This window comes from Hyperoodon ampullatus (assembly GCF_949752795.1).
Source record: "Hyperoodon ampullatus genome assembly, chromosome: 8".
NCBI lineage: Eukaryota > Metazoa > Chordata > Mammalia > Artiodactyla > Ziphiidae > Hyperoodon > Hyperoodon ampullatus.
The window spans coordinates 28,771,488-28,784,522 of record NC_136921.1 but is presented as its reverse complement, the minus strand read 5'-3'; the positions used below and the strand labels follow the sequence as shown (position 1 = coordinate 28,784,522).

The 13,035-nt window shown below is 35.1% G+C and overlaps 1 protein-coding gene across 2 annotated transcripts in view; it reads left to right on the top strand.

Annotated features, from left to right (window-relative positions):
• The window catches only part of PTH2R (parathyroid hormone 2 receptor), a gene marked incomplete at both ends in the record, with an annotated part of 116,710 nt that overhangs the window by 77,375 nt on the left and 26,300 nt on the right, over positions 1-13,035 (top strand). For both annotated transcript variants that reach the window (XM_079710633.1, XM_079710632.1), the window contains 2 exons: positions 2,884-2,944; positions 10,133-10,199. In XM_079710633.1, coding sequence (XP_079566759.1) covers positions 2,884-2,944; positions 10,133-10,199 — 128 coding nt within the window. The remainder of the gene's footprint in view (positions 1-2,883; positions 2,945-10,132; positions 10,200-13,035) is intronic.

Here is a 13,035-nt window from a genome sequence, read left to right as displayed (position 1 = left end):
TGAATTAGATATATTTTTTAAAGATTTCTTTTGTTTACTGTAGTAATTCCATCCCAGGGGAGGGTAACTCTTCTGAAGTTTCATAAATAGACACTCACCTTTGTAACAATGGAAAACTTTAAAGGCTCTGCAGTTTTCCTTACAGAGAGGAAAGACTCATTCAGTATTGGCCTTAGAGTCCTATGAGACTTGAGAATAATTCCATCAAAATTATATAGATGAATTTCTAGGTTCCTCAAAGAATGAATCAGCAAGTGATAGATACTAAATTCCAGCATCCTGCAGTGAGTAGAGAGGGAACTGAAGACATAGCTTGGAGCTTTATGTCTGACCAGTCAACATAGACTGGATTCCTAGGGGAATCAAGGTTTCTGGTAAGACATTGTATGTCTGTAGCAAATCTGGGAATCCCCATGTCATGATGGGTTTCTAATTTTTAGGGTTAACTCTACACTTTATGATCAAGCTATGACTTTGCAATACCACAGTAGCATTTTAGGAGGAGGGCAAGCCTGAGGTTGGGTTCTATGAAGGCTCTGAAGTGTCCAAAACAAGATAAAATTATATGGGCCAATATGGCAAGACCCTTTACCCCACTTTGGCTTCAAGGCATCTCTGGCTTATGCGGTGGGCTGCTATATAAGTTTTTATTTGAAGAAAGTGTTTAATTGCTAAAGTTCTTTACTACTATTAGTCCAAACCTTCATTTTAAGGGAGAATAGTAATGAAGCCACACCAAAACTCGAGTCTACCTATTCTTAGACCAGAGATTGCCTCCCTCTCAGAATCACTTATTTATACTGATGTATTTTATGAAAATAACTCAGCTCTTAAGATAAATGCAAATATAGAATAACATTCCAATTTACATTAAATTTACTTAAAGTAACACTTAAATTTAAACTAACGTCTAGATTTCAAAGATTTTTCCCTTTATTTATGTGTTCTCAATTACATAATAATGTGATACTAAGATTGGTGACCAAAAATTCTTAGAAAGCCTCAAGGTGGTTTCTGTTCTTTATTCCTCCATGGTTGTCTCTGTGCTCATCTTGTGAATGAGGGTCTTCCAAGAGGATGATAAAAACAATTTCATTAAGACATGGTGTCTGATATAAAGTATTTGCTATAATTATCATTTAAAACACAATTCCAAGTCCAGCACCATTAATCAATGTTCTATATATAGAACATCATTCAGGAAATTTCCTGATCAGGAGATTGTAAAGGAAGCAGAAGATGAAGACCTGCAAATGAGAAAATGTGAACATTCTGATCAAAGGCAGACACTTTTTAAAGATAACCAAGGCAGTAGAACAGCAAAGGGATCCATATCAGACCTTTTTGAACCATTCTGTCAGAAGGAGCCATGCTCTCTCCATTACACAGTATCATTCCTGTTTTTTCTTCATAGCACTAATTGATAACTGAAGTTGTATTATTAATTTTGCCTCCCATACCAGAATATAAGTTTCAGGAAAACAGAGATATTGTTTATTCTGTTCTTTTTTTTAATCTTCTGAGACTATAACAGTTCTTAACAAATGAAAAGGCATTTAATAAGTGCTTAGTGGATATATGTTTATACAGATGGATGGATAGGTGGACTAGATAGATAGATAGAATAGCAAGCTGAACCTAACAATTAACCAGAATTGGGTAGATCTCTTTTGACAAAAATTTCCTAGAACATAGAATTCGAGCAGAATTTTTTAAAAAGGAGTTATATAAAAACAATAAATAAAATTGGAATATAGAGTCATAAAATTAAATAGCCACACAGGCAGGCTGAGGTTAAATTCAATTAGATCACTAAGGAGACCAAAGAAATTCCCTTTTGTGGGATATCACCTTATTTTAATTTTTTCTGAATTTTTTTTCATCTGAATCTATTTTTATGTTTACTTGTTTTGCTTAGAAAATATATCTGAAAATTTAGAAATGTGTTTTTTAAAAGGTAAAGAATATTGTGTTCTTTTAAATGTTCTGAGTTAGTTTTTTCTCTCTTTGTAAGGTGCTTCCTATGGTTTCTCTTCCTTTTTTTTTAAACTTCTTTCTAAAAGGCCACATAATGAAGAGTTATCCATTAAATCCTTCGATCTTCTATTGCAGTGCTGCATAAAAGTAATGGTTTGTGATTTTTTGTGATGTCAGAGTCCAAGTATAGCGTGAACTGAGCAGTCAACCTTTACTGGGGGCAAAGGACTCATGGAAAGTCAGTATAATAGAGTTGATGTTGCAAGCTCATAGGTGTTTATAGTTCATGAAGGACAAATATCTCATTCTCAAATCATCAAACTAATATAGCACCACCCTTTGCTAAGCTTTCAGTGCCTGCAAATGCTTCTGTCTGGAGGTGATATGAACAAAAAAAGAAGGGCTAAACTGATCAAAACTTCCTAATTTTGTAACTTGCAGTATAGCCTCTCTATGCCTTCAACTTTTAGAATGAGAAAATTTGAGTATTTTAGAACAACAGCCTTCCTGCCACTTCTCATGAGTCCCTCTTGCTGCTTCACTCCTCTTGGTAAGCATGTGGCTTTCGGCATTTCAAGAGGCAAAGTTGGATGCACCGACCACCGCCTGCTTTTGACCCTGGGAACTTCGGTCCCCTCCATACATGGCTTAACCTTACACCCCTTAAAGGAAAATAGAGCCAGTCTTCATCTTCAGACTTTTGAGAATGAATAACATCAGTATACCACCTCCCTTCTCAAATGGACAAGATGAAAATTAAGTGGACTTTTCATATTCACATAGCAACATTTTTCATGCCTGTTTTTCTCTCTCACCTCTTAATAGTATATTTTTATGTGATGTATATAAGAAAAAATCCCTTAATCTTAAAAGAAATATGGTCTCTGAATCCTTTTCTGATTACAGGGTTCCCGGCGGCATTTGTTACAGCCTGGGCTGTGGCACGAGCAACTCTGGCTGATGCAAGGTGAGTGGAAACAAGAGGAGGTAAAGCAAGAGCCTGGGATTTTCTCAAGACTTGCTGCTGTTCTAGATGACATTACCCTTTAGGGATGTTATGTGGGAAATTACCTTGTAGCCTCTGATACATTACCAGCAAGCTATCCATCCCAGAGTCATGGGACAGAAAGACTCACAGACCTGATTAGGATGGTCATAAACTCCATGGTTTATGAAATCAATTTGAAACATACAGTGAGAAGCAAGGGGAAAGAGATGGGTAAGTTAACACACTTAGGATATCATGCACACTGGTGAAAGGACTGCACTACCTGAGTCCTGGGATGGGCAGTGCTCATATCTCCTCTCTGTCTCTCTCTCACTCTCTCTGCCACATCAGCATTCCCCACTGATGGTGTGGCTATGAGAACCAGAAATGTGGTTGCAACAAGGGGACCCACAGACAGAAGGTGCCTTGTGCCAGAGACACACACTTGCTGTCTCAGAGAGATATAAGGGCAAGTTCACCTGGCCATGGCTCTAGCTTGCCACTTAGCCTGCTGAGAAGCTCTGGGTTTTATTTGCATTCTTTGGGCAAAGGATATGTGGCCATGGGTTCCACCAATCAGTGGCTGAATTAAGACATCAAGACTACCGAGTACTTCCTGCATATTGGGGATACTTCGTGCCTCTTATATATTTAGTGCATCATGAATATTTAGTGCTCAGTTGCCCCAGATATTTAGTACCTGTGCTTAACACTCATGTGCTCTACTTACTAACTACTGATCTACATTTAATGCAAACTCTAGGTTTAATCCACCCCATTTGTTCTCTTGTCTTCTATGGTGTAATTAAATATTCTTAAATGATAAAACAAATGCACATTAGAAGTGGAATCCATCCTAGGGAATCACTAGCCCCCCATTTGTCTGTTTCTCTTTGGGTGCTACATGATGAATGGATACTGAAACATTCATTTTTTCATATTATTTCTGTTTTTAGTAATGGTGAGTCAAAGAAAGAAAAGGAGAACATGGAGAAGCATTCAGTGCCTGCTCTTTGCTTTCATGGTCAAACTTATTGCTTGGAGTGAATTGTGTCTCCCCAAAATTCATATGTGGGAAGCCCTAATCCCCAGTGTGACTGTATTTGGAGATACGGCCCTTAGGAGGTAATTAAGGTTACATGAAATCCTAAGGGTATGGCTCTGATATGATAGGATTAGTGTGTTCATGAGAAGAGACACGAGGGAGCTCCTTCTCTCTGTGTATGCACATGAAGTAAAGGTTTTATGAGCACACAGCAAGATGACAGTGCCTTGCATTTTCATCTCAGACTTTAGCCTCCAACTGTGAGAAAATAAATGTCTGCTGTTTAAGCCCTCAGTCTATACTATATTGTTATGGCAGCCCGAGCAGACTAATACACTTATGATACATGAAAAGGCGATTTAAAGAGAGACAGTTTTAACTTATAGATGTAGTAATGCTGAGCATTCTTCCCTGTTAACAGAATACAGTTTAATATCCACAGATCATGTACCTTTCCTGACAGCAACACCTTTTTGTTTGCTCCTTTCTTTCATTGAGCCTGTACATTTGTTTTGAGTCACTATTTCCTTCAGAATCATTTTGTCAGTTGTGCAGTGAAAAAAATGCCACATTATGTGAGCACCTGAATTCTACAAAGAACCTACCACTGTTCCCCCAAATCTGAAGTCTACAGATCATTATCTTTAGGTGCAGCCTTGCTCCAGAACTCCCCATTCATCAGCTTTCCCTCAGTTCTAGAACTTACTGGCTTTGCTTTTTTTTTTTTTTTTTAACATATTTATTGGAGTATAATTGCTTTACAATGGTGTGTTAGTTTCTGCTTCATAACAAAGTGAATCAGCTATACATATATATATATATATATATCCCCATATCTCCTCCCTTTGCTTCTCCCTCCCACCCTCCCTATCCCACCCCTCTAGGTGGTCACAAAGCACCAAGCTGATCTCCCTGTGCTATGCGGCTGCTTCCCACTAGCTAGCTATTTTACATTTGGTAGTGTATATAAATCCATGCCACTCTCTCACTTCGTCCCAGCTTACCCTTCCCCCTCTCCGTGTCCTCAAGTCCGTTCACTATGTCTGAGTCTTTATTCCTGTCCTGCCCCTAGGTTCTTCATAACCATTTTTTTTAAGATTCCATATATATGTGTTAGCATATGGTATTTGTTTTTCTCTTTCTGACTTACTTCACTCTGTATGGTAGTCTCTAAGTCCATCCACCTCACTACAAATAACTTAATTTCGTTTCTTTTTATGGCTGAGTAATATTCCATTGTATATATGTGCCACATCTCCTTTATCCATTCATCTGTCGATGGACACTTAGGTTGTGGCTTTGCATTATTGTTACTGAGCTGAACTTTGGGTTCACTCACCTGATGAGCAGCAAAGTGAATCTACTGACACTGGATTGTAGTGAGGAAAAGTACAGCTTTTATTTGCAGGATGCAAAGCAAGAAGAATGGGCAGCTAATACTCAAAAGACCTGAACTCCCTGTTGCTTTGGAGCAAGGGTATTTAAAGGCAACATTAGGAGTGAGGGTCATAGGTGCATGGTTAGCTCATGGACATTCTTCTGACTGATTGGTGGTGAGGTAAAAGGGTGATGTTTTAGGAATCTTAATCATCAGTTTTCTGGTTCCAACCAGTCCAGGGTCTACATGCTTGTGGTCAGCATGTAGTCAACATCCTCCACAGGGTAGGGGTCTTAGTTTCTGCAGAACAACACAAAGATATGCATCAGATTGTTACCTGTATCCCTTCAGGAGGAACTAGGAGTCCTGTGACTCTGCTCTTCAAGCTATTATTACTTTTCTTGCTTGACTGCTTTTCCTTTGTTTGTGCATTTTCTTACTTCACTAATTAGTAACTGTTTGAGTCTGCTCTTTGGAACTTGGGGAAACCCTTGGAGACTAAAGCTTTTTTCTACAAACAAGAAGTGGGGACACAGAGGGGCTTGTACCCAGTAGGGTCCCAGAGGTTTTCATTTTTACTTACTTTATCTCTTTATGCCATTTGGATTTGTTGACAATTGGGGTTAAAGTTATCTCCATTGTTATCTTTATTGTTACATTTACACAGCGATATTGGAAATCTCAAAGAAAACTTGCAGCATTGCTGTTTGATTTCTTAGAGGAGGGAAGGAGGTTGAGTCAGTAAAGGGTACTAAATAATGCTAAATAATTTTACCCTGAGATGTGTAACCAAATCACTTAGATTTGGAATTTTAGAGAAGGTAGAACCGAAGGCATTGTTTGGTCCAATCCCCACATTTGAGAGATGAATAGAATGAGGCCCAGAGATAGCAGGTTACATCTCCAAAGCCTACAGCTAGCCTGCAGCAATTTTGACTCATTCATCCATTCAACAGCTATTCCAGGCCTTGAGCAAGGAAAGAAAGCAAATGTATTCATAGTACATTTTATATTGAATTAATTAGTTTTCTTAGTTATCTTGCATTTTTAAAAAAAATCATAAACTAGATATTAAATCATTAATAATCATAAGTCTTTTTGCTGAAAAAATAAGAAATACATGTTTATCATTTTTGAGAAAAAATCCATTAGGTACGTAATACTTTGAAAAAATACAACTGATACTAAATATTGCTCTAAACCAGATGTATTAATGTAAAAATATTAAATATAAGTTAGATCATGTGACTCTTCTGCATAAAATATTTATTCTTACCTTACTTAGAATAAAATCTTGAATTCTATAGTGCCCTGATTTGAGTGTGATAATTGGGTTAAGGGCTCATTTTATATTTATTTTGCATAGAAAATAAAACTGTATTACCACATTCATGGCATGATTTTATAATTGCCAGATTTGATTTCTCATGAAATTCAGTTTGTCTAAGTTAAAAAGTTTTTGTGGGTTTTCTTGAGCATCGTCATCTGACCTATGTATAGTGCCGTGTCACAAAGTTCAAGTGGAGAGAGCAGACTTGGAACATCTCCAAAGGACAGATGGGGCCCCTGCTCATGTCTCTTATAGTTGCAATTTATCTTTTTCTGATCTGGCCTTTCAAAGCTAGAACTCTGATTTTCTCTGTATCTTGGACATTTACAGATAAGCAGATAAGACCCAGTTTTAGAAGGTACTCTAAACTCTATAGAATATACAAAAGAAGTCTCTTCCAGTTCTAAAATTCTATCAAAGTGTTATTTGACTAAGGTAGGGTAAGATAATTGGGTAGTTAAGATTGGACAAATGACTTTAAAAGTGAATAATTTTGTTTTTCTTTTTACTTACAAAAGCAAAAACACCTTACAAGATACCTTATTGCCTTCTCCCTGCTCATTCAAAGGAGATGAGATGCCAGCAGGAACAGTTAGGGCTTGCAATTGAAAGGACCAAGAAAAGATACACTCCATCATTCCTAGGAAATCTGCATGGCTCTCAGGGAACTTCACTTCCTCTACTCTTATCAGAGTGTGAGTTGTTGAGACAATACAGTATTCAATCAATATAGTTCCCTGGATTCCTCTGGTGGAACAATGCATTTCCTGTTTCCAGTCCTGGCTGCAGGAAATCCTACTTTCTAGTCTGTATGCTTTACCATTCAGCATACAGGCTACTGTGTTTCATGCTCTACCATTCAGAACTATGTTTTAACCGACATTTAGTCCTGCGTTTCCTAGAGTGTTAAAATTTATTTTAAAAAATCTGGACAGAGGGTAGTTTCTCAGCCATGTTAACAAACACGGTGTGAGCTGGGACATTGAAGAATTAATGAAAAATAAGGATTAATAACATTTTCTTTAAAATATCTGAAACCTCAGTTGCCTCTTATCAAAGGGCAAATTTGAAACTTTGACATTGAAAATGATCAGTCAAGTTTTTCCTGTTTTTAGAAGTAGCTGGTTTGACCTACTTCCAGAGAAAAGTATTTTGTAGAGCTGAAATTGTGTAATTGAATTCCAGTGTGTTAGGAGACACCACGATGAAATGTCACTGAAGCAAAGAGAGAAGATTATGAAGATATTACCAGATGTCAAAGCTGAAAAGAAAATTTATGAAATCCAAATTTATGAAATCCAAAATTTAGTGAATCAATGTTCAATTTATATTCTCACAATATGTGCCACTTTCCTTACAGTGGGAAGCCTTTTTAGCGTAGTGTGATAGATGTTTTGCACGACTCAGTAACACTTTTATCTTTCTTGTCTGGCTGAACAATGTGGAAAATAGATGCATACAAATAATATGGGCAATGTTCAATAATGTGTAAACAAGTAAGGTGTATGCAAGTATAAAATGTCCCTGTGTTTGATTTCCATTCTTATTCAGTCTTCAAGCCCACTGACTTTGCAGATTTCAGTGCGTCTGGACCAGAATTACACTTTGGTCTAGGGGTCTGTTTGATTTAACTGTGGTACCTCCTTCCAGTGGAATGCTGGGCTACTAAGCTCTCTTGGTACTGATATGGAAAGAAATTAAAAATATACTATTAAAAGGAAAGTGCAAGTTACAGAACACAGTGTACATTGCATTTTTGTAAGATGGGGAAAATAAGATTATAATATTTGTATGTGTTTGTATATGCATAAAGAAATACTGAAAACATATACAATAAAGTAATAAAAGATGTTACCTGTAGGGGAAAAGCAAAGTCAGAGGTATACAAGAACATGGGGAGGACTGAGATGTCTCAATGTCTATCTTTTTATATAGTTTGTTTTTTGAAATGAGAATGTATTGCCTATATACAAAATTATATTTTAAAAATATGTTGTTATTACATGTGTACTGAAAATGTTTTACCTTCAAGGAATAGTTGAAATAGCTTTTTATTATCCATAATTTGTTCATTAATTTAAAAATAACTTTCTTAATAAGTTTATTATCCAGAATTTAAAAATTATCATTATATCATTAAAATTTATTTATAAAATTTCATTTACTGTTGCCACAATCAATGCTAGGTTTTGTCTAAGGAGAAAGAAACTGAAGGCTTTTATTTATGTATCTTTAATTTATAAAAACCATTTAAAGTGCTACATTAAAGTTTCAAGTGGAACTAGTTTTTCTTAACTCTGTTCCATTTATTCTAGTGTAATACCTTTACCACAAACCAGATTGGGTGAGGTTGAGTCTAACTTACTTTGAATTCAATTCAATTCAACAAATGTTTATTGACTACCTACATGTTATGTACTGTTCTAGGCACTTGTAACAGAAAACAAAAACAACAATGATCCCTGCCTATGTAAACTTAAATTCTAGTTGGATTGAGCAGGAAGCAGAAAATAAATATAACAAATAAGTAAATCAAATAGTGTTTTTATTAAGTACTGTTAAAAACTAACTTTTTAAAATAGAAGATAAAATCATGATCTAATGCAAATATAAAATGAGCACCTATCAAGATTTTTTAACTCACTAATTAATGAGGAAACCAGTAAGATGTTGTAACTGGTTCAAAGGAGAAATAAAAGAATTACATGTTTGTATCTAGTAATATGTACAATGAAATAATTTTACAAATAAATGTAAAAACTGGTCAATATTCACAGATCACTGAGCAATTACATTCCACCAAACACAGCTAATTTTCCTTTCTATGGACAAAAATCATTTGCATTCAGTTTTCTTCTACATTCCTATCAACAAGAATCATTTACATAATTGTCAGTTTTCTGTTGCATTTCTGTGGATAAAAATGTACTAATGTCAATGTTCTACAACCAATGGAGTAAATTTTGAAAGTGAGAGGACTTTCTCTATCAACAAGGTTTAAATGTTATGGATCTTTCCAGTGATAACAAAAATAAAGAATCAGTGGTACCACATTTAGAAGACTAATTTTTTTGTGGCTCTAGAAACATAGTTTTGACTCTTTTATAAAAATAATAAACCACTATTTATAATACTTTACTTATCCCCAAGGGGTAGCTAATAGTATGGAAACCAGGACTGTTACACTTTTTTTTTTTTTTTTTTTTTTTTACTGTTTTGGTTATTTTAGGAGATTTTTTTTTTCCTGTCTACTTGTTTCTTAATCAGAAACCTGGGTCTGGAATTTTTGGTAAAACAAAATGTTACATCTCACTGCTTATTTGCTTTGCTGATTCTTTTCTTTTTTTTTTTTTTTGTTTTTTTGTTTTTTTGTTTTTGCTGATTCTTTAATGGAAGTTCTTTTTCATGTCTCAGATGCTGGGAACTTAGTGCTGGAGACACCAAGTGGATTTATCAAGCCCCAATCTTAGCAGCTATCGGGGTAAGTTTAAAAACCTGTATAGTTTAAAGAAAGAAGAAAAAGATGCATAATTAAACTACTGCTAAAACCCAGAGGAAGTTTGCCTGTCACTTTGTTTCCTAAACCTCACATTACAGCAATAGCTGTTGGGAAAGTCTGGATTGCGGATCAGACCCTTATTCATGGCTGACACTGCGATCCATGAAGAAAGTGCATACCCTCCCTTTAATCTGCTAACACGTAGGGAAAATTCAGAGACTTCAAAATATCTATGAACATTTATAGGTTCAAGCAGTTGGGGCGGTCCTTAAACTCTTCCCCCTTTTCAGCCATTATTTTATAAAGTTCTGACCACCTGATCACCTGGTAATAGGTAGGAGAAGGGGGCAAAGATGGAATAGCAAGAGAACAGAGGAATTATTGAGAGAGAAAAATGATAGTGTGATTTATTATAAAACATTGCCTAAAGCTTTTATTTCACATACTTTCCCCAAGGAGTTAAGAGGATTCCATTCTCTTTTGGACTCTCTAGTCCAAAAAAGACTAGAGTTGGCAGTCATATTGAATGGGACTTATCTGCCTGCATTTTTTTTTTAATTTACATCTGTGTTACAAAAGAAAACAAAATCACACACTTTGTGTCTAACAAAACTCACCAAAATGCTCAACATTCTGTAATAACCTAAATGGGAAAAGAATTAAAAAAAAATAGATATGTGTATATGTATAACTGAATCACTTTGCTCTGCACCTGAAACTAACACAACATTGTTAATCAACTATGCTCCAATATAAAATAAAAATTTTTTAAAAAGAAAAGAAATGTTACTCTTGACCTTCCCTGAAGAGTTTATGGTATTAGCTTCTCTGTGGTTTGATGAAGAAATTATACCACCTTGTGTTTTCCTGGTTTTCATGTATTAACCCAAGATTATAAACATCTTTAAAAAAGGACTGATGTCCCAATATTAAATGTTAAATAATTTGAAAGTAATATAGCAGCCTTATTTTTTTCTGTCTATTTTTTAAATTGAAGTATAGTTGATTTACAATGTTGTGTTAGTGTCAGGTGTACAGCAAAATAACTCAGTAATACAAATCTATCTATATCTATCTAGCTAGCTATCTATTCTTTTTCAGATTCTTTTCCATTATAGTTTATTACAAGATATTGAATATAGTTCCCTGTGCTATACAGTATGTCCTTGTTGTTTATCCATTATATATATAGTAGTGTGTATATGTTAATCCCAAACTCCTAATTTATGCCCCCCCAACCTTTCCCTTTTGGTAACCATAAGTTTGTTTCTATGCCTGTGAGTCTATTTCAGTTTTGTAAATATTTTCATTTGTATCATTTTTTTAGATTCCATGTATAAGTGATATCCTATGATACTTGTCTTTCACTGTCTGACTTACTTCACTTAGTATGACAATCTCTAGGTCCATCCATGTTGCTGCAAATGGCATTATTTCATTCTTTTTTATGGCTGAGTAGTATTCCATTGTGTGTGTATACATATATATATATATATATACATATATATATGCATACACACACACAAACACACACACACACACATATATATATACACACACCACATCTTCTTTATCCATTCATCTATTGATGGACATTTAGGTTGCTTCCATGTCTTGGCTGTTGTAAATAGTAGCAGCCTGATTTTTAACCAATTTTTTCAATCTTTCTTTGTTCTCCAGTTTCTTACTTTTCTCATTTTGTTTTCTTTCGGACAAGGTGTGTCAGCATGTTGGTATGATAGATCCAGAAGGACAGATATTAATGTGGTTGAGGTTTTGTAAGATCTATCCAGATAGTCAGGTAAAAGCTTATTTATCTCATAGGAAAAATGCCGAGAGCAAAGTAGAAGAGACTGAAGAGGAATCTTCACTTCAGAAGCTCATTGATGTAAATAGTTAGAGGAGAAAATAAAGTACAGAAGTTTTAGAGAAGCCAGTTTGTACTCTTGCTATAGCAGCCTGTTATCAAATTAGACCCGATTCTAAGTCTTAGGGGAAGCTCAAAAATGGATTATGGAAATGAACATATCTACAAAACAAAAACAGACTCACAAATATACAGAACAGACTTGTGGTTGCCAAGGGGGAGGGGGTGGGGGAGGGAAGGATTGGGAGTTTGGAATTAGCAGATGCAAACTATTGTATATATAGAATGGATAAACAACAAGGTGCCTACTGTATAGCACAGGGAACTATATTCAACATCTTATGATAAACCATAATGGATAAGAATATGAAAAAGAAGATATATGTATAACTGAGTCGCGTTGCTATACAGCAGAAATTAACACAACATTGTAAATCAACTATACTTCAATAAAATTTTAAAAAATGCGTTGTGGATAAATGAATGAATGAATGACTTCAGTTTAGAAACTCATATTAATTTTAATGAAGTGCTGCTGTATTAATGTAGTGATAAACCATCCCATCAAACCTAGTGATAAACTATATCCCTGAGAGATTATCAATAAACTTAAAGAAGATAATTAACTTTATAAATTAACTGGGGTTTACTACTCTGATTTCCCTTTTATGCACTGATATGCTAACCTTATCTGCATTTCCAAGCCTTTAACTTTCCTTTCTCTCTCTTCCTCCTTTATTATGTTTGATCCTCCATCTCTTACTACCATCTTTTTAAAGGGATAACCCATGTCTTAATACTTTTTGTGTCTTCAGTGCCTTGTACTTGAATTGATAAATAAGAGGTAATTAAATATTATAAAAATGAGGCAAATTTAAGAACATTGTTTGTGTTTTCATTTGATAAAAAGGAAGGGCTTATTAAAATCCAAGGGATCCTTGTAAAAGGAAT